This window comes from Micropterus dolomieu, linkage group LG19 (genome assembly GCF_021292245.1).
Source record: "Micropterus dolomieu isolate WLL.071019.BEF.003 ecotype Adirondacks linkage group LG19, ASM2129224v1, whole genome shotgun sequence".
NCBI lineage: Eukaryota > Metazoa > Chordata > Actinopteri > Centrarchiformes > Centrarchidae > Micropterus > Micropterus dolomieu.
In genome coordinates, this window is record NC_060168.1 from 20,056,743 (window position 1) to 20,079,183 (window position 22,441).

The following is a 22,441-nucleotide window of genomic DNA, read 5'->3' on the forward strand; positions in this document are numbered from 1 at the left end:
CAGGTCTGTGCGTGCATGTCACTCTAAATGTGTGTGGTTTTAGCATTCCCAGCTGGGTCTGCAGTGACAAAGCATTTTTCTCTGAGCTCAAGGGACAGCTGCTTGACACAGTACAACCACACACTTACTCAAACTCTTTGATCCATAAAAGTCATCGCTTAACCCTGGGAAGTCCTAGGTGTCCCGACAGGTGAGAGCAGAAACCAAGAGAAGAGAGCAGACAGGAAGAAGAAGAGGTTAGTGATAGTTGGGGCAAAGAGGGAGAGGAGTGCTGTGTAGTGCTCGCCAGGCCCACTGACACATGGCGCTGTGCTGCACTCATTAAGTCTGAGCCCCACTTTGTTCATAGTAAGCCACGGCCTTTCAATTACACAAGCCCAATCCCATTAAAATGGGATTTTGACCTGTTAAGTGTTAAAGCTTCGGTCCAGTTAATGAGATTCTTCTTGTTGTGGGTCAGTGACTGACTGGAGAATTGATCAGGTCTTATACAAGGAGTGGCATCGCACTGTTAAGAGGGCCTGTGTGTTAATGCAGTGCGTGTGTGTGTGCGCGTGCGCACGCACGCACGCACGCACACACGCACACACACTCCTCTTGAGCCCATAGACAGATGCAAAGACACACCAGAGAGAACACCCCGTCTCTGGCCTGATGCTGGCTCAGCATGTGGGGCATCTCTCTGGGACAGTGAGAAAAGGGATGCGTGTGGTGCCATCACACAAACCATCCCTGGAGGTGAGCGGAAAGATGAAAGTTGAGAGACAGAACTGAAGCATGAAGGGGAAAGTACGAAAAAGCAACACCCCCTCCCTCGATCACACAGCTGGTACTTACGTTCAGACTCCAACTCCTGCACAATATTCTCCTTGCTCTTGTAAAACGGGAACTTGCGTGAGAGGTTGAAGCTTTTTTTGCGCTTTACTTTGACTGGCTGCTTGTCGATGTGTGGGTGAGAAGGGGGGTGGGGGGGTGGGGTCAACGAGAGGGTGAAAACAAAAACAGAATGGGTTTCAATGAAGGTACTCAACACCCATGCAAAAAAACAAATGAAATGTCAACAAACAATACACATCAAATAATGAAAATGAGAAGCAGGTAATGGGTGAAAATGAATGGCATATCATTGTGAAGGTAGAAGGCTTCTGTTTACCAACTTAAACATTTTCATTAAACTGCATCTGCTTGCATTACAGATGATACAGACAACATTACAGCTGATTTATACTTCTGCAAATTACATCTGACAGATCAGCCTCTGATAAACGTACAGGCATTTTGTAAGTGCACATTTCTTAATATCACAGGAGCTGTGGAGGTTTACAGAGACCTCTCATCTCCATGGAGCTTCTGTGTAATCTATACAGAAATATGAGCGCCTTTAGTGCTCGCTTCAGTGAGCAGGTGCTGGTCTCTTTCCCACACTCAGGGGGAAGTAGGCCATCTCACTGGGAGCCCAGCAGCAGCTCTGAAGGGAGCCTCTCTGGCACCAGGGCAGGGAGCAGCTGGCCATCTACACTTACCCTGTTAGACTCAATCATGCCTGTCCTGGCGTGGAACTTGACCGTTTTTAACCTGGCCCGCTCCTTCTTCTCCACTCTGGGGGGGGGGGGGCAAAAAAGGGGGGGGGGGGAATTAAGTTTAGGTTGGGCACGAATGGTAGTAGTCACATTACCTTTATGTGGCATTATTGCACTGTAAATGAAGAGCGAGTGTACCTTTTCTTGCTTGGAATGACCCCAATCTGTTCACTCTCTCCATGTGGCGTGACCAGCCTCGCCTGCCACCACTCGTCGTCAGAAGCATTTATGACATGGAGGATATCCCCGTAAGAGAAGCTCAGGCCTTGGCTGGGCAGGCAGCTGTCCCTTGTTCGATCGTAGTCAAACAGAGCTCTATAAAAACAAAAGGCTTTGGTTACACTTCTTTTCCTTTTATCTTGTATTTGTGTGTAGAGATTCCACATGCACCATGATCAAATTACTCCCCGTCCACACTTAGCACAAAATGGCAGCGATGAACTTCCTGCATTACATTACTGGTCTTTGTTATTTTTTCCAATAACTTCACCAACAATATGTGGAACTTGTAAAACCTGGTGTTGTATTGAAACAGTAAGTGTCTATGTAACCATACAAAGATGGGGTAGAAAGTAATGTCACACTGGCGATGGAGCAGTGGTTAAGATATATCTTTTGTGTGGGAGACCCAGGTTCGATTCCCCTGCTCCCTCCCTGAGCAAGACACTTAACCCCCAGTTGCTTCAGACGTGTGTGACATATATCGCAATTGTAAGTCGCTTTGGATAAAAGTATCAGCTAAATGAATAAATGTAAATCTCGTTCTGGACAAGTATACTAAAGAGTGCCATTCATAAGTTTCCACTTGATATTTCTGACAGCTAGTGCCACTTACTTCCACTGCTTATTGTGTGTCTTAGTGTGTCAGTATCTTGTCAGACAGGAAAACCCAGAGCCATTTCCAAAAAAGGTATTAATACGTGCTTTCCAGGTTTAAACTTGACCTACAAGCCTACATCTACAGGCTGTAGACCCAGTGGACAGACATGTTGTGGCCAGACCTGGTTAAAGAGGTATCTGCTGGAGAACGCCTGCCAACTGAAACTGCAGCTGGCAATAAGTAAACAGTAGCACTGCTAAACTGAAACTGTCATGATGACAGGGCGACAAGTGCACTTTAACATAGGTTGACGAGTGATTAAATTCCTTGCTTTAACCACGTTATAAGCACAACTTACAGAGGGTTTCAGAGAGAGCATGAGCACATGTGACACTGTTTTTTTTGTTTTGCTTTTGAGAACACCTTAGAGGCTTAACGCCTCCACCACATTCCTGAGGCTGGGCTGGGAGGACATGGCGGCTCCTGCATCAGCCAGCTAACTAGACAGCTTTTCCAACATAACTGTGGGCTTAGTCACCCGCACAGGAGCAGGCTAGGCTCTACATGCCTCATAGGAGGCGGTCTATAAGAGAGACATGAGTCAGACTGGTTGCTGCTCATCTCTATAGCGGGTGTCCAATGAGATAGCACCTATATATTTTTGATATATCCGAATAACGTCCATTGCTATTGAACTTAGGCTAAATCAATCTAGTAATGTAGCCATAAGGCTTAGGTTAAGTGAAGCGCATTAGTGCTTCAGGAGAAATACGGTAAAGCACTTGGACTATGGAGTTACATCACAGTCCTTTCACCTTGATCTCTGTGAGTCCTTGTGTGACTCGTTGCGTTTATGTGAGCAGGAGGATGCCACCTGTTTCAATTCCTAAATGAGCCTCCATCCAGTTTGGCAACCAGCCCAACGTGTCATAACACAGGTCACTTCGACAAGCCCCACTGTCAATCTACATTACACAAAGTAGGGTCAATGTCATATGTGGCATCAGAACATCAACAGAGAATGCCTGTCCATCAGCTTTTGGATGGTGATAAATGGTATCAACTCAATGCTCTAAATTAAATGTTACCCTACAAATTGCTCAGTGTGAAGTATCACGTTTTATCATATGATTTATGCGATATACGTCATGCTGCTGTACTCTGACAGTGTGACTGCTTTTGACAACATGTGCTTTCAGGCTTTACTCTCCCCCACAGACCGGCAGAGGTTTATCACGTAAGAGTCAGAGTGGCTATTTTGGCTACAGATCTTAGAATTTGATGTTGTGAGTGCGAGCATGACTGTGTATGTCAGTGCGTTGTGCTCCAGCTTTACCTGACATAGAGGGAGCGTTTCTCACTGGTACGCAGGGAGCCTGATCCCGAGCTCATGCTGCTGTTCATCATCTGCTCCCTCAGGTCGTGGATCTTGGACTCGAAGCGACTATACTCTGCATCGGCAGAAACAAACAAAACAAACTGTGTCAACAGCATCCCAAAAACAGGCCCTTAAGCATATACCATGCCCGGCTTTAAGGTTGATGCACCAGAGGTTAAGGTGGTATTTAACATGTTGAATAAAGAGGCCAAAACAGTGTTGGACCCTAGGATCTCTGTCTCAGCTGGAGTGAATAGAAGAAAAGTTCAACGAATCCTTAGGCTGATTAATGACCCCAGGAACAGATGGTTTATCACAGATCTGCCTTACACATCCAGTAATGTCTCATGTCAGGTAATTAATTATACAGATTAATTAAGTTCAACATGGGCTCTTTAGTGTTGTAAAAAAAAAGGGAAGGCCTCTAACAGTTTCCAATGCATGACCATTTGTCATAGATATGTAAATCTAGTTGCTGCTCAGGAGCACAGGGATGATGTATGAATCCACCTGGACCTCCTCATTAAGAATGCTCTCATTATCCTGCTATGCACAGCATTCTCTGTGCCCGGGCTGCTGGAACAGGCTAGGCCACCGCACCACACAGCACACGGCTAGATAAACAGACGAGCAGATGTACCTAGAAAAACACGTCGACTAGGTCACTCCTGTGATCACACAAAGGAGGCTTTGGGACCACAAAAAAGCAGCCCTGTGAGCAACCAATTTTGTCACTCACATAAATGTTTTTTGTACAATTTTTTTTACTTAGACCACAGGGCTGCTGATGAATGGAAAGTAACTGCAGTTAGAATTAATAAGTGTTTCCTGTTGCATAGCTGTGGTCAGGAATTTACCTGTATATGACAAACTAGAATCATATTATTAATGGCATGTGAGAAGGCATACAGTTGCGCTAATGACAGAACATATCTATGTCCTGATCATAATTAGCCTACAAAAATAACCAGTACAAGAGAATTTAGCCCAAATATTTCTTTTACTACTGTGCCTTTAGGAGTTGACTCCTACCTTAGAGCTTAATCATCCATAGCTGGCAACACTTCCTGTAACGTGAACAACAAGAGATCAAAGTCCAGATTCTGTCGAACAAGCCTACAGGTAGTCTTGAAAAACAAACACCCATGCCTACAAAGATGATTTAGCTGAAGTTAATCCAAGCCCCTGAACAATTTCAGACAGGTGCAAAAACAAGCTTCAGGATGGCAAACTTTAACCCCGTGCCGAAACCTATAGGAGATTCAAAGCAAACACAGAAGCCGCTCCAGGCCTTGTGCGAGCTCTCCACCCTGGCTCACAATACAACAGTGTGACGCTGCAAGGTGAAGTAACCAGACACCGCCTGGCTGCCTGTAACCAAGAGCAACGTCCCAGCACTCCTAGAACAGGGACAGCACATGCGGAAACAGCCATTCAGATTAGTCCACTTGGCTCTCAGGCACAGGAGACACGAGAGAATGGCAGCTCGGGAGAGGAGGGGTCAAGGGACAAGACAAATTGTAGCTAAATAGAGAGAGCAGTCTTAATGGCCTGCTTCAAAATAACACAAACCTGAAGGGCTGGCTGAGTGCTGCGCCAGTAATATAGTACTATGAGCAGCACAGGTGGTGGAGCTAAATGCTTTGCTTGTTCACATTCCTAATGTCCATGATTCATTTAAATAACGTGCACATTCAAGAAGAGCAAGACAAGCACTAAATACAACCAGCTTCAAGCCTTTGTAGGGTGGGAATCATAAATGAAACCATAAATTACTGCTGTGCCTAGTCTATAACAATGACATCAGAGGCAATTCTGCAACACAATCACCTATGAATAGTACATCACAATATCCACGTAACAGAGTAGGAAAACACATTACAATCAATCTCTCAAAAACAACTGATCAACCTGCAGCACTGACTTCCTTTATAATGAAGTGCTTCCAGTTTCTAGTAAATTTAAAGTCACATGATATGAAACAGAATATGAAGTGTACACCTGTTACACAGACAAGGAAGGATACTCCCAGTACTTAAAAAGAACACATTGTGATACCGGTAAATGAGGATCAACTACCATATCACAAAAGGTACCACAGGAGAATGATGCATTATGCTGAAATGCAAGTTCTGCATCAACAGTTTGTGCTGCATCAAATATCGAGCAACAGCAATAGAAACAAATCTTTCAGAAGTGTGCCTGGATTGTGTGGAGGTCAAATACAGCCTAATACAAACGAGCACAATAGAAATCACAGTTGTACTAGCAGTATTCTGTCCTCAGATCACTCAAAAATAGGGAAGCCAATTTTAGCAATTTCCTTAGCTGACTGTTGGCCACATTAATTTATCAGTAATTTATTCATGATTAAAAGCCCCCTGGGGGGGAAAAATGGTGCCTGACCACTGTGTTTGGTTTGGGACCTCTGCTGCTCGTCATTCCCCATTTCTTACTCACTTCATTTCCTGTCAACTCGCTCCTTTTAGCTATTTAACTGAAAGATAAAGCCTCTACATAAAATTAAAATAAAATACCAAATGCATGTTTTTACTTCATGAACTTTTTAAAGTTGGCATGGTCTAATTTTACAGTAGAACCTACGTAAATTGTTGTATTTGACTCAGAAATTAACACCTGTAAATTCTCTGAGTCATAAAATACACACACACAAAAAAAATACAGAAAGTGTTATTTAAGAACATAACCTGGTTATGAATGAGTCATATGTGCAATGTTGATTATTATATTCTTGACCAGTCAAGCCATTTTTACAGTGATCAATCCTCCATTATCATCCCAACTAACCAGCAAACAGTTTTTAATGCTAGGAAATGGCAGTCCATATTTATTAACATTAAAACTCTGTCCCTTAAAGGACTTAATACACAAGAGCTAGCTTATATTTTTAGGAGTGACCCACAGGAAGAAAAGACAGCTAATAGAAACTGGGACTATTCTGTATCTCTCACTCCCACTGCGTGTCCTCATTAGTCGTACAGCTTTTTTATTTTGGGGAGGACGGTCGCTTCTCTTTTGATCCAGTTATGCAACACAGCAGGCATGTACTTGTAATGTGAGAGTGTGTTATGTTCTGAGGGAGAGTCGATCTGGTGAAGACACACACAACCCCCCTCCCTAATAATGTACAGCAGGAGGAACATGTAGACCCTGGGTAAACTGTTCCTACGAACTCTGTAATGCGCACTGGTGTGAGTTTTGTGAGGGCGCACTGGGTTTAACATTTCCTCCACAGCCGTCCCTCCATGCAAAGAATTTAGAGTAATTACTCTCCTTGATAGTGGGACAAAGCAGCATGTGGACATACACCCCTCACTTCCATTCCTTCAAGCTGAGTGTGGTGATGCTCCAGTGAGCCACTGAGCGTTGGGGTGGGAGTGGGGGGTGGGCTCCTGCTGCAGCATGTGTGCTCTACTGTGGCTTCTTGTAGTCTTCAGTGCTGGCCTTCCATCAGAGGTCTGTGGATGCTCGGTTCCCGACCTTGGCCCCAGAGAATACTCTTTAGGCAGTTTGCCCTGCATAAACTAGCATTCCTCCCCCTGACTGTCCTTGTACAGCTCACTCGGGGTTCCTTCTGCACCAAGCTCAAACGAACGACATGTCACACACCACTTTATGATGCCAGCCAAATTACTGGCGACAGATCTCAGGTCACCAGTGGGTATGCAGGAAGTCAATAATTTGCCAGCACTCAACTCGTGTGTTTAGAGTAGTTAAGCATTGTACACAAACAAGATAACTGCCCTTCGCTGGGTTGCAAAGGGGGCGCAGAGCTGAAAAGCATGATTTGGTATGGAAAACAAAAGGTCCCCTTTAACCAACCACATCGTTATTCAAGATGCTGCCTGAACATCAACTCACATAGTCAAGAATGCAGAATTATAATCAACATTTTGTTGCAGAAGAAAAACCTATACGGTAATGTCGTTGGTTCTGATCTCAGCCCAGAGTCTTTCTTTAGCTTAGCCCTGTGCCAATTCACTGATCCTGTTCCACTTCAATTTCAATGACCTTGGATAGTTATCGGCACATGTAAGGCTTGCGTTTTATTGAAAGAGAAAGGAATATGAAGTGAGAGCATGCTACAACTTATGCCCCTTCACATTCCTGTCATAGCCCAACCTGAGAACTCAGCCTACATCTAAAGCTCACAATATCCTCACCATTGTTGTTATAGCATTACTGCAGCATGCTCAAGTACACATGCAAAGAATTTCAAAAAACACTGAGAAAAATTATAATTGCCAGACTAGCTGTAATGCACAGCTACTCTATGATTTACAAGAAAGAGTGGCGTCATTCTCATTACATTAGAAAATAACTGACAAGCCATTACTTCTGATTTAGTCAGCATAAATATGGACTTGTGGTTGTATGTCCAAAGTCTGGTGTGGCAGGGACATACAGATGTAATTTAAAGAGGCGATTTCACAGTGAGGCCACCACCACCGCAAAGTTGACACACACCTGCTTGACCACACCTGTGCTTCCCCACCTAAAAAATGTTTAGGTTACATAACAGTAAAGCAGCACAAGAAAAAAATTCGGATTCCAGGTAATGACAGAGGTTTACCAATAATAGTGGTTGTATTAACTAGAATAGGGGCGAGGCTATAACATGCCTGCCATGATAACTTTTCAATCATTTCAGGTCTGATTTAAAGAGAGCCACTTCCAACTTTAAAGTCTGTGTTGCCACTTGAAGAAGGCTAATTATTGCACACATGCAGGGGGACGTACACTTTTATAATGTTGCGTTACTAATAGAGTAAAACAACAGGTTACAGCTAGGAAGAGCAACAAACAACCTCGGTACAGTAACTTAGCAGTCAAGATAACCCTGCTCTCCAATGTAAAGACTCCGTTTGTTGCCGTTTTAATGTATCAATATTTCCCGCGAGCTTCCTTCCTCGTCTCACCTCAATTAAATGAAACGGTGGCTTTTATTTCGCTATAGCAGCCGGTTGTTTCTTCATCCAGCCATTAGGGAGTTCATGCGGCGTCTGCTCTGCTGCTGTTGTATCCGAGCCCATCCCCCATCCACTCAGGCTGGTAGACAGATAAAAGTTGGAAGTTTCCCACCTTCAGTTTTCAACCCTTTCAAACTTTCCCCCGGTGTCGTAATATTGACTAATATTGGTAGAGCTCGCACTCTCCGCTCAGTCTCTTCGTCCCATCGCTGTCCGGGTTTGTGTCCACGAACAGCGGCGAACGGCTCGGAGTTGGATCAGGGGAGGACAACAGCGGTTCGTTTGCCCGCCTTGCAGTTGGTTCAACACTTCAGCCTGCTAACACAAGTGCCGCCCCTGAACCTGAATACTTGTTAAGGCGAGCCTGTCAGCGGCGCTGCCCTCATTATTACGAGCAGGTAGATCGGGTGTTACATTGCAACGTTAAATGGGTATTCCAGTGATTTAGTATTGCACTATCGTAAAGGTGGAGGACTTGTGAGAAACAGGTTAAAAATGGCCAAAATCAAAGCAGCAGAGGCAGAGATATCCTGATTTTTATTGCTGAGAATGAGCCAATACGTTCCAAAACCTATGAAACCTACATTACCCACAAGGCACCGAGAGAGCGCCCTTATATGCCCACGGGTTTTTAAAGGAATAGGTACACCTACCTAAAAGTTAGATAAGAAGATTGATACAACTAGGGTAAATGAAGCTGCTGCCAGGAGCTGCTTATCTTATCTTAGCTTAGCACAAAGACTGTAAATAGGGGGAAACAGCTAGCCAGGCTGTGTCCAATTGTAAAAAAAACATCTTGCAGCTCTAAAGCACATGGTATCATGTTTGTTTAATCTGTACAAAAATGAAGCATATAAACCAACAGTGGTTTCATGGGGGGTTATGTGCTGGACTATGTTTTGAGTCATGTTGTCAATGTAAGGTGGCAACCAAAGTTCACACTGACTGTGTTGTTTTTATACTTTGATTTTTGTGCAAATTAAACAAACAATATACAGCATGTTAATTTGTGAGCTTTAAATGTGCTGGAAGGTGGATTGTTTAAGACTTTGAACAGAGCCAGGCTAGCTGTTTCCTGTTTGCTGTCTTTGTGCTAAGCTAAGCTAACCTCCTGCTAGCATTGTCATATTTACCGTACAGTCACAGGGGTGCAATCAATGTTCTCCTCTAACTCTGGGTAAGAAAGCAAATATTTCCCCACAATATTGACCTACTTTATTAAACGTGATGCCTCCAGTTTGCAGGTTTTCTGCTATAAATGTAGTCTCCAAGCCAAAATTAAGATAACCCTGATGACATAATCTGCGTAATTTTCTTAGACTTTTAATCTACCTCCAGAGCCACAGTAGAGATTTTTGAAACTTTTTTCAAGGCCGGCTACTGCTGAACCTGAAGGTTCACTGTTTGTCAGTTTGGTAAAATGATTAATTAAAATATTGATAGGGGGTTTGCGCCACTGTACAATGTCAACAATGGTAGGTCCTGCATTATTTACAAATTTTGTGGCCATGTCTTGTAGATGGACCCTGTTTCAAATCTAGTTTTAAGAGCTTTAATATTTTAGTTTATATTGTGCTCAAATCCTAACAAAAATTGTCAAATAAGTAAAAACAAATTAAGTATTATTCAAGCATATAAGTACTGGTTGCACTAGATTTAATGGGAACTTGGGAGGCGACACCGCACAGACAGGGATAGGTGGGTCGTCAGTAGGGACTGAATAGCATTGAAATCAATACCTAATAGACTAATCTGGCTCAATAATACTTTTGGAAATCTATCTATCTAATACTTATCTAGTTAGATAATGTTAGTTTGATTATAACTTATTCCAATGCAGCCCATTAAAACTGTGAGTTAAAAGGCCATTTTGGCACAATATCATGAAGTACTCATGTATGATACAAGACAGTATGGCCTTACCTTCAGGCCTGTACTGAGCTATGATGGTGACAGTCTGTCCAGCTCTCTTCAGTGCTGCAGCCGCCTGCTCATGTGTGGCATTCCTTAGGTTCACTCCATTCACCTGCAACACACAGACAAAAATATTTTAGCAAAGGCAACCCAGATTTTTCCTAAAGGTGTGCCTCTTGTCTATCTGTAGTGGAAACAAGTCTAGCTGGATGAAGCAAAGCTTATCCTTAAGCTGGAGGGTTTCATTTCAGCCAGTGGAGATAAGATTTGCCCTCAATATGTAAAGACCTGACATTAAATATGACCAGATTATTTTATTATAGTATTTTGAAAATTATATGACTAATTTATAATTAATTTTTTTAAGTAATTTATTGGATACTTTTTGATTTACCAGCTAAGCTAAGCTCCCTCGGAGTTGTTATGGATTTAATGTCTTGCTCAAGGACATTTCAGCACGGCAAGTGTTTGTTAGCTTTCCAAACACTAGGCCACCTTTATTCTATCACCGTTACACTGATGGTGGTTGGCTGAAAATCTCTGAGAACTGCCTCAGACTTATTAGAGTTGCTGATGTGGGCAAACGGAAAGCCTGAGGTTGAGATACTGACTGAGAGAATCCGGTCGCCCCTCCTCAGCTCGCCGCTCAGGTCAGCTGGCCCTCCTGCCAGGATGAAGGAGACGAAGATGCCTTCTCCGTCCTCCCCACCAACGATGTTGAAGCCCAGCCCTGTGGAGCCCTTGTGCAGCAACACCTTCCTTGGCTCCCTGCCAAACAGAGTAACAGCGTCAGGGTGAAGGGCAGGAAAGAGAGCATAAAAGAGAAGGGCAGAGAGAGAGAGACCAAAACTGAAATTGAAAGAGCATAAACAGAGGCATACACAGAAGCTGTTTCAGACATCAACCATTATCTATCGGTTTACATTGTTTATGATCAAAATGTCCAGTGCATTCAGTTTAGGCGTCCATAGTCAGTAGCCCTGCATATCCTTCTTTGTAGATATTTGAAAGTGAGTGCTTAAAATAGAGCATGTAAATGATCAATCTATAGGACCACTTAACCAGTAGAATAAAATGGTTAACCATGTAATAATCATGTACTAATCGTAGAGCTAATAAAGATAATTTGGAATACGCTGATAACACTGCAAACAATTCTGCAATATATACAATGAATGGAATAAAACAAGCAGCATTATCTACAGAACTTTCTGCTTTGCATGGCACTGCCACCCACTCATATTAATGTACGCAAACACAATGAGCCACCTCCTGCTCGACGGATCTGCTGAAGCTCTGCTTTAGCTTTAGCCACTATGACTCATCCTCCAGCAGGCTATTCAGACTGCCTCAGTTTTAAGATGCTAGGGAGGCCAAACCGCTGCTATGGTCCAGCAAAAGCCCTCTGAGAACACACTTCACACGAGTGCTAACACACACACACACACACACACACACACACACACACACACACACACACACAACTACACACACACACACACACACTGTAGGAAGCCCACCGTTGGTCTCGCACACACAAACACATGCATGTGCTCACATACTCTATATACAAATGCACACATAAACATACATGCACACATGCACGTACATAGGCACACCACACGCAGAGACACACATTTTCCTCTCTTACAGAAAATACTGCATGGTTCCCATTAGTGGTCTACTCTCGCAGTACTCAGCCTGCGGTCTACAGGAACAATTCGTACTCAGTCCCTAATGGCTGCGCTCTAACTTGCTGTTAAGACCATTTTCCTATCGATGGCAGCCGAGGCAGCATTCCAGACTTTCAGAATTATACCCATGACTGACTGGAAAAAGCGTTGATTGCTCCAATCCACCAAATTTCGAGCATTGGAAAGTCCTAAACAACAAAACAGTACCTATAGAATAGAAAGACTTCAGAAAGTTTAACCTGATTATTAAACTGTGTTCATTTGAAATGAACTGAACTTAGAGGCAGAGTATTTTGTAAGACCACTAAATAAGATATTCTTTATAAGCAGTGTTTCTATAAGGCAGAATGAGGGACAGATTCAATATGACTGTACTGACAAAGCCTAAAACATTTGCTCTATTATTTACTTGCTTTTAGATTCTTGCTGCAGCCTTTTAGATCATTTCAGCACAAAAGATGAAAACTTAAAATATAAAAATAGCAGGTGGCAAATGCCTTTAAATATGCTTACAACAACTGACTTAACTTCAAACGAGTTAAGCTTAAAAATAACCTTGCTTTCAATCTTGAGCTTTTCATCCCAGCTCGACGAGCCGCACAGATCTCCATGGTTACCTTAGGATCCGGAACCGGTCCTTGCTTCTGAAAGAGCATTTCCTAACAGTGCGGCTCCTCACCAGCGACATGGAAGATGAGATGTTGACTGTGAACATTGTGGCTATGGCACATCGCTCAGCTCAGCGTTACTCCTCGACACCTCTTCCTTTCTGGCCTTCCACTGAGAGAAGGGGCTACAATTTTAGAATCTCCTGTGTTTGGGGCCTGTTGTTCCCTATCTCATCCCTGTGTGCTGTGATGGGAAACAGCTCCTCTTTGGGCTGTCACAAACGCTCTCTCCCCATCATCACCAGCAAGGCAATACTTAACGCTTAACCCTAACGCTCCCACGCAAATCATATTCGTTCAATTCTCCAAGAAGAGGCCAAAATCACCCCTTGCTCACATCTGCAATAACCAGGACTGCATTACAGACAAGAACATCATGACTCGGTGGATGTGTCGAACTGGAGGTTATCCAAGTTTGAACTGCCCTCACACTGTACTGTCCCCTTGTCTCTGCTCTGATGCTACCTCTGGTCCAGCCCCCGCCACCCCACTCCAATACAACACACCAGCATTCCTGTCTGTCAGCCTGGCCCTCTGGAGACTAGACAGACAGATTCCAAGAAGCTCCTTGCTAATTTATCAGTGTAAACACAACGGAGGAGCTCATGAACACGACTTTCAGGCCTTTGATTTGACTTCCCCATAGTCCTAGTGGTCCATAGTGACCTGACTACTGTGGAATATTTGGACACATAAAATAAGGCCAGCATTGTTTTGTTATCTCACCAAAAGGGAGCAGTTGGTGCTGCTCTCTGAAGGAGAATATGTGTTTCTGCAAGCACTCCATCGGATGTGGCCTGCCTGGACATTTTCATGAAAAATGGGAATGAATTCCTACAGATTTAAATGCAGGGATCAAGTCCTCCCTCCCTATCATAAGACCTGCCTCCCCTCCCTTCCCCCCTTTGCCTTTTCATCCATGCCAGGAATGTAAACAGTTACAGAGCATAAAAAACCCTTTCTCTGCCCAGCCATTTCTCCTGCAACTCTTTTCTCTAATTCAGACCCCCCCCCACACACACCTTCCCCACTGCTATATTTCCCCTGTCTGCTTCAGTGTTTTGGCTGACGCAGTCGTAGCTCAGTCCTAAAGCTGTGGATGGATATCTGGGCTGTGGGGTTCAGCGGGTCAAACTGCCCTGGACTCAGCCCAGTAATTGGCTCTGCTTGGCTGATTAATGGCGGACACTGCAGATGGACGCCATTTTCCACAGACAGACACTATCTCTTGGAGCACTTTATCTCTCCCTTTCCCCAAATGGATCACATCAGCTTATGTATAGTGGCGTACACTGATAAAATTAAAATGCTGCTCTATCTCCATGTTCCTTTTCACTGCTTATATTTCAAAGATTCTCTGTGGCTGCCTCTTCTTTGTGGCCTGCTATTTTCTGCTAATTTGACATGGGGAAAAAATGTCTTCACTGCTAAGGTGATAGACAGTTTAAGATAAGTCATGCCTCTCACTGTGCCTAAGAATAAAATTGGAGTGACGAATGATTAACACCTGAGACGAGTACTTAGCTTAAACTGCTGTGATTACTTTTATTTTAAACTCCCCTTTTGCTTTTGAAGGTTTTAAAAACAGCAACCAAAGGTCAACGTTCCTCATTATTGATATATTGTATACTGAATTCTTGCGCTGACCAGTCAAAGGTTTTGTGTTTGTGCGTGTGTGTGAGACATTAAGTTACCGATTAGCTCACCTGCAGCTGCAGTCCACAGGCTTCTACATACACAAGATTTGCCTGAACAAAGCAGCCTAACAAGAAGCATTGTTGTGTATAACTGCAGCCCTGATAGGACCAGCCGAGGGGAGCTGCTTTGATTAGTGATCTTGAACACTGTCACCACTACGCACATGCATGTTTACACCTACAATGCACATTTAAACACACATGTTTTATCTCTTATCGAGTCCAACATGGACAGAGACAAGGATGCAGAGGGGCTATGTACAGTACTGACATATCTCCAGAAGACGGGGGTAATATCAGATGGAGGAGGGGGAGGGGTTGTTTGGGGGATGTGTCTGCGATGACACCATTGAGGGGGATGTGCAGATGGGCAAAGGACCGATACAAGCTCTGACTCACTCCTCACAACCAGCCTGCTCCACTTCTGCGGAAAGCCTGTGCTTACTACAGCATCCATCTAAAATAAGCCCTCGCGGTTGGAGCCAATGGGGAAGCTGCCGGGGCTGGATGGGATGGAGGTGTCCGCTATCTGCCTGTCAGTCTGCAGCTGGATGCTCATCTGCTGTGATTGGGAATCAAGTCTGCCATGATGTCCTTAGAGATAATGCCACTCCTTTTCTGATTATACAGCGGACATGACACCCAAACACACTAGGGGCAAACAGGTGCATACACAGTCACAGTATGTAAGCCATTCTCATTTGCACCATTGATTTGCAAGTTGTCTGGTGTGCAGGATGTATACCGACAGGTATGTGTCTGTGTCATATTTGCGCATTGCTATTAAAACCTGCATATCTGCGTGTGCGCTCGTATGTGTCAGCACATTATGAGCAAATGTCTCAGGGTACAGTATGTGTGTGTGATTGGTGCTGGCAGCTTGGGTGACGAGGGGTAAGACCTGGGTGCATGGCCTGATTTTACCAGTGTGCAGATGAATCATGACAGCTGCAGGACTGTCTGTTGCTACTGGTCTGCCGGCCCGTACCGGATCAGGCTCTTACTTCTCATTACATTTATGGTAACAGCAAGGTTCCGTGTTTATATTTACATACACAGAGCAGCAGGCAAAACATTCCAACGGTGCAAAGCAGAGCGTTTGCGTTGGGTGGCCGTTCTCCTGTACTCTCCTTTCTGTCTAAACCTGCCTTTAGTTACAGCCAAACGCCAAGACCAGAATCTGTCCTTCTCTCTTTCTCTCTCTCTCTCTCTCTCACTCTCACTCACACACACACAGGAAAACATATGTTGGCAGAGCATGACATATATGGTACACAATATAAGCTACGTTCAACAAAAACACAACAAACATTAGGGCAATCATCCACGAGGTGATACATGATGGACAAGTGGATATAATGAAATAACAAAGTGAAATAAATAAGTGAAACAAAATCAACAAACAGGAGGCCTTTTGCACATTTGGTAATGCCAAACAGTGAAAAAAAACATGTTGCCATAAATATCATGTGTATTATTGTCTTTAGCAATAACCACCAGTGAAAGTAGCTTGGCCCAAGACACAGGCTTAGTTTTATCGATGCCTCCTGACAGATGGAATTGAGCAGCTTGTGGGAGCGTGAAGCCCTTTCAGCTGCACTCCTGTGGAGATGTGTTTGTGAAGAGCAGGTACGACTCCATTTTAAACTGCAGTAAACAGGGCCCTATTGTTTAAATTCATAAATGTGACCATATTAGTAGAAATTTGATGGACCAATAATGACTGCTGGGAATATCTTTTTAAAATATGAAAATCAGAGCAAATAAACAAAACACATACACAAAGGGCAAGAATTAATACGCTAATTTCTTCTCAGCTCTACAGTCAGTGTGCTGTTATAGTATTTTATTTTTCAGCACAATCCATGTGAAATTATGAAAGAATAAGTAGAAATTGCATATGAGTTGTATGAGTATGTCGTACAAACATAAAAAGCAGCAACATACATGAGCATACAAAGCAGTAAAGTAGGACATGAGGTGGAGAAACATTTACATGCAAACATAGAGATAGAAAGCTACAGTAGAAAAGCTACACTTGAAAATAAGATAATCTATCAACACGTGTATCAGCCCGTCACCCCCTCTCTCTTTCACCTCCTTTTTTTCTGTCCATTGCCATCTCAGTCTATTTCTTCTGCTTGTGTAATTTGTGCACAAATGTGGCGCAGCATACCTCATACTGGTGAGGCAGGTGGCTTCCATCCCTCTCTAACCCTACTCCTGTCTGATGCCAGATCCAGATGCTGAGCTATACAGAGGAGGGTTAGCTAAGCAAGGCGTGATGGACTAGATTAGTACCTGCCAGAGAAGGGGAGTGGACCTTGGCACAAGGGAGCAGGGGAAGGACAGAAGCCTCTGTAGAGGGCCTGGGGCACCTTGCTGTCCCCAGGTTTGTGGATGACACTGTAAATAGGTTCAGCCCTGCTGTGGGGTACAGGAATCACAGTGAACGGGACAAGTGTAGGACACAAATACAGCACACATACCAACAAGGATGCGACAAATGCACATACAAGTCATGTAGACAGCTTGTACAAGGACATTACAGGGCCACATAACGAACACTCATCCAGTAACACTTTCACTACACAACACACAGACACGCATAAACGCCAGCATGCAGTCACACACACACACACACACACACACACACACACAGGGGGAATACAGCCTCCCCCCCTAGAGCTGTGGGTTAAGATGACTCAAGGCCTCGTGGGACACTCCAATCAAGCCTCTATGAACGCTACTTCTGATCCAGTACTTGGATAGGAGGTCAAAGGTTAAAACACAGTCATAACAAGTACAAGAATTGACAAGCGACCTCTCTGCAAAGTATTTGGTCAGCACACAGCCACCACATACTGTCAAGCTGTAATACAGCGTGCACCACCAGGGCCCCGATGAGCTGAACATTTTAGTTTAAATTCAATACGCACATTTATCGTTAAAGTAAACCGTACAATGACGACATCTTAAAACAGCAACAAAATGGAGGCTGCAAGGAACAAAGACAAACCCTGCAAAACTTAGGACAACTGATACAAAGACTGAGTAATTTAATCTTATACAATTTGGTCCACAGCAATGTTTCTTCACTTACTACTACAACAGCAAACGCCTTTAGCTGATATCCACAAGCAATCTACTGTATGCGCTATGATTACTCTAATCTACACTCATAGAGCCTGTATGAGTGCAATGTATGGGAGGAGAATCATTCATGGAGGAAGTGATCTGTAACCTACCTTGTGAAGTCTTCCTCCCCCAGCATGTGGCGGGGAACTGGCGAGTACCTGGACGGGGTGACCTGGGGCGGCGGGTACACAGGCTTGGGCTCCATTGCCCCCATGTAGTTGTGGCTGACGTGGTTGTCCACCATGGTGGGGAAGGCTGGAGGGAGGGCCAGGCCAGTAGGGGGAAAGAAAGAATGATTACAACACAGGCACGGCAGGAACACAGCATTAGACTGGCAACTCCACTACCTTAACAAAAAATCTGATCCACGGGGCTGACTTTTTTAGCTAGCTGAATGCGTCTATAGGGACGACGGTCCTCCCACTTCTTTGATCCAGACTGAAATATCTCAACAAGTAGAGACAATTATGGTCACCAGAGGATGAATCCTACTGCTTTTGGTAATCCCATAATACCACCAAGCAGATCAGAATTCCAATTTGTCCAATACTTTGGTTTATGACCGAATACCTGCAAAACAAATAACATTCCCACTGTACTTTATGTTTAGTGCTAATTAGCAAATGTTACCATAATAACATTCTACAGTTAAAGGTGCTGGTACCACTTATGGAGTTCAAGTCCCTGGTTGCAGGTCCTTAAGAAGGAGTGTAGATGTGTCCTATAGGCTCGATACTTTAAGTGTATATAGGTGTCTATATACAATGTTTTAATGTCATATGTGTGTCAATGTAAGTTTTAAATGCTGTTTTGCTGCCTTTCTTGGCCAGTTCTCCCTTGAAAAAGAGATTATATCTCAATGGGCTTCTTCCTGGTTAAATAAAGGTTAAACACATTTTTAAAAAATGGTGAACATTGCAAACATTATACCTGCTTAGCATCAACATGTTAGCATCGTCATTGTGAACATTTAGCTCAAAGCACTGCTGTGCAAATACAGCCTCATAGAGCTGTTAGCATGGCTCTAGTCATATTACAGTATCATGACTACCTCATTTATTCTATTAAAGGAAATTCCAGTTTCTAACAACTTAGGTCTTATTTTCAGTGTTTTGCCATTATTACTATCTGTTATGGTAACACTGTTGTTACCAAAATAATTGCTGGGATGTGGGATGGCAGCGACAGCACTAAAGTCAGACTGGGCAAAAAACACAAGCGGTCAGACGAAAAAACTCAAATTTCTGCTCCCAAAATGTCAGTAACAGTCCCTGTGAACAGGAAAACTGTATACACACAACTATGGCAAGTATAGCAGGTCAATGCTGAACCAGAAAAGTCAGCCTGTAAGCTGTAGATGTTTGACAGTTTGGGTAATAAATTTGCCTTTATTTTCTCTTTCAAATAAGTTTACAGAATCTTTGGGTTTCTTTAAAACTTGTCTCATCGTATGACTGCTTGTATTTATTACCTCATCTCTAACTTCTTTTTAGCAATGTCTTCATGTTCCAAGATCTTAGCAATTAACTTGGTGAGAACAATGCTATTATTAGCAATAGGAATTGTGGCCAAAAGAACAAAAATAAGGCCCATGTTGTATGAAACCAGAATTTCCATTTAAAAACTCAAAATGACATTTAGGAAATTGGCTTTTTATAAACAGAAGAACAACTCTTGACTGTGCTAATCTTTACACAATTGTCAACTAGCACAGATGAATAACAGAGATGTTTCAGTAACACCTGAAATTGTCTGTCAATCCTCTTACCACCTAAGAGGAAAAAAAGTTCTAGGACTTTTACACAAAAGACAGATCACAAGCATAAAAAACACTTTCCCATGAATTAACATTCTTGATAGAGACAGCTGAGCATCATAAAACAAACGTCTCGTCCAGATCATCTAACATTAAGGGCTCGCGTAAACCCTAACAACTACAAACATTTAGAACATACAAAAAGCCCTCAATAGCCCCCTCTAATACTAAATCACTATTCTGTGGAAATTTCAGATGCTGCAGCTCAAGATCGTGGGCTCTCATGAGCAGGTGGGATGTGAGAAACCATCCACACTCAGTGGGAGGCAGAGAACTGCGCTTGTTGTTGCTGTGGGTAGGAATGTGTGTGTGCAAGCCTTCACTACATTCAGTATGTGGGTGTCTGGGCATAGCAGTTTTGGGGAGAGAACAATGATCCAACACTAAAATTCATGCAGGCCCACTGAAACATCTCTGATAAAGATAAGACGATCATTCCCAGTGCAAAATGCTCCAACATGGACCTTTACTAATAAATCACCCTTTACTTTATGTCATTTTAGTCTCATACATTTTATATAAATAAACCTGTTCTAGTTTTGGAGCCAGCTTATGGATTAGTGAATATAAACTGTAGTTTCCATTAGTGTGTGAACAGTGTTTGCACTATGAGCAGGACGACTGGAACAACAAGAGGTAGATACGTACTGCTGGAGTAGTCTGGAGGGGCGTACATGTCATTGAGATGCACAGGTCCTGGCTTGGCCACCTTGAGGTAAACCATATCAGAGGTGTTCTTCAGCGCAGCCACTGCCTCCTCATGACGCACGTCCTGTAGCACGATGTTGTTCACCTGAATGTGACGATTGTCAAGAAAAGAGAGGAGGAAAAATCCTTGTATCAACACCTGAATGCCTCGTGTCTTTTCTGCACTGTGACAACATCAGGCATCACACCAGCCATCACACCAGCCAACACAATAATGAATCATAGCTTGAAGGTATTATGAGATTTCAGTGCATTTCAGCAGCAGAGTGAAAAGTTGGTGTGCTGCGCAGTGTTAACAGAGGTCAAAAGCAGTAGGTAGAAGCTCTAAAGATACAGTTTCTGTTTTCCTTGGAAATATACTGTCAGTCAAAAGTTTTTGAACATTTTTCAATATTTTTAGCAGTTTTGGTTTAATCTCAAGCAATATGCAGTATGTAAACGGAGAATTGGTTGACATCTTATATTATTGCAATCTGTTTCGATCTTGATCACTCTAATTAGACACCTGGAGGACAGTATAGTTGATACCATACTGTAAAATTGTGTCACAAATGCTTCTGTCTGCATGTTTTCACCATACAGCAGGACTGGCAGACTTCTTTCTGTGGTCTTTCCGGTATCTAGATGCCTTTTGATAATGTAAGACACAACAAAAATGTCTGTGAGTTTCTCATTCGTCAGAGGAGTAACAGCTTATCGTGTCTCTGTTGTGAACTGACATTTTGCCAAAATGATACAGTTTGTATTGTCAAACTGTCAAGTTCCTAATAGGGTTTTTAATTAGTGTGTGTGTTTTTTACTTATTTATTTTTATTTACTCATAGCAGCTGGCAAAAAGTATCTGTCAATTTCAGTTGCAGAAATGACACATTAGAGGAAATACAATAAAAAAACAAAACAAAAAATTAATAAAAAGAACAGATTATTCAAAATAGAATTTCACTTTTCACATTCACTTTTCTGTTTCATGGGCCTCTAATGAGTGGGTATGTTTTTTAATTATTTACATTTTAACGTGTGCTTTATTAAAAGCAGGTGCACTGGAAAGGTCAAGCCTATATACAGCATGTTAAAAACATGTAGTATTCTGGCTACAGCTGCCTAACTCAAGAGGTTTGCCTAACCGGATGTAAGTAATTTCTAATGCAATAAAAAGTCCCAAACAAGTCACAAGGATTTAAAGAAATGTCCTACAATATGCAGTTTTCAAATACCTTTGACTACTATTGTATTTTCAACTATGTAAAATGATCAGTAAATGCATTATTATAGGCAGACACTGTAGCAATTAGTGATTTCTTTTTTGATATATAGCAAAATTTCTTACTCATAGCTGATGGGCCTTTTTATTGCCACACGTAACAGCACAAATGGAAGAGTATCTATCATCTGCAAAGTCATAAACGATGTCTGTCTCGCCTAGCTTAAAATGACAGGTTGGGGCAACCAGCCAAATAATGTAGTGTACTTAACATGTCCATAAACAGTTAGTCATCTACATGGAGCACATACCTGCTCAGCTGAAGCGGTGGGTGTAAGCAGTACCAAAGACTATAGCTGATTTTTGTTTGACTCGCATTAACACCTAAAATGAATTCATTTTGATTTGAACACTCAATGTGTGAATGAGTCAGAGGGAGCCTCATACAGCTAGCAGGCGGTCTCCAGTCTGCAGCCGTCCGTCTTTTTGGGCAGCTCCTCCTTCTATGATCTTGGTAATATAGATGCTGTTGTCTCCTGGGATATGTTGGTTGCCGATCCCTCCAGCGATACTGAATCCAAGCCCTGGTTGAATAATACACACAGTCAGACAGTCAATTTGTACACATCTGATTCTACACATTTTCAATATATTCTGTGTCTGGGGCTGCATCTTCTATGCTGAATTGTTCACTTCTTAGTAAATATTGCCTTGAAGCTGTGGTCTTTTACGCTAAAAAGTGTGTAGTGGTCAATCAGCATTATTGCATTCATCTTCAAGAAGCTTGAATGACAATAAACGTATATATATATATATATATATATATATATATATAT

The 22,441-nt window shown here is 42.8% G+C and overlaps 1 protein-coding gene across 5 annotated transcripts in view; it reads right to left on the bottom strand.

Moving 5' to 3' along the window:
• The window catches only part of dlg3 (discs, large homolog 3 (Drosophila)), an 88,218-nt gene that overhangs the window by 5,254 nt on the left and 60,523 nt on the right, over positions 1-22,441 (bottom strand). The window contains exons 1-10 of one of the 5 annotated variants that reach the window (XM_046029819.1): positions 22,053-22,185; positions 20,345-20,489; positions 17,991-18,135; positions 17,044-17,169; positions 11,295-11,451; positions 10,693-10,795; positions 3,737-3,851; positions 1,719-1,895; positions 1,524-1,599; positions 838-934 (exon numbers count right to left, since the gene is read on the bottom strand). In XM_046029819.1, the coding sequence (XP_045885775.1) occupies positions 838-934; positions 1,524-1,599; positions 1,719-1,895; positions 3,737-3,851; positions 10,693-10,795; positions 11,295-11,451; positions 17,044-17,169; positions 17,991-18,135; positions 20,345-20,420 (1,072 nt within the window). In that variant the 5' untranslated portion in view covers positions 20,421-20,489; positions 22,053-22,185. Of the gene's footprint in view, positions 1-837; positions 935-1,523; positions 1,600-1,718; positions 1,896-3,736; positions 3,852-8,718; positions 9,144-10,692; positions 10,796-11,294; positions 11,452-17,043; positions 17,170-17,990; positions 18,154-20,344; positions 20,490-22,052; positions 22,186-22,441 lie in introns of those variants that run through there. The other 4 variants (XM_046029818.1, XM_046029820.1, XM_046029822.1 and 1 more) reach the window with 4 other exon arrangements.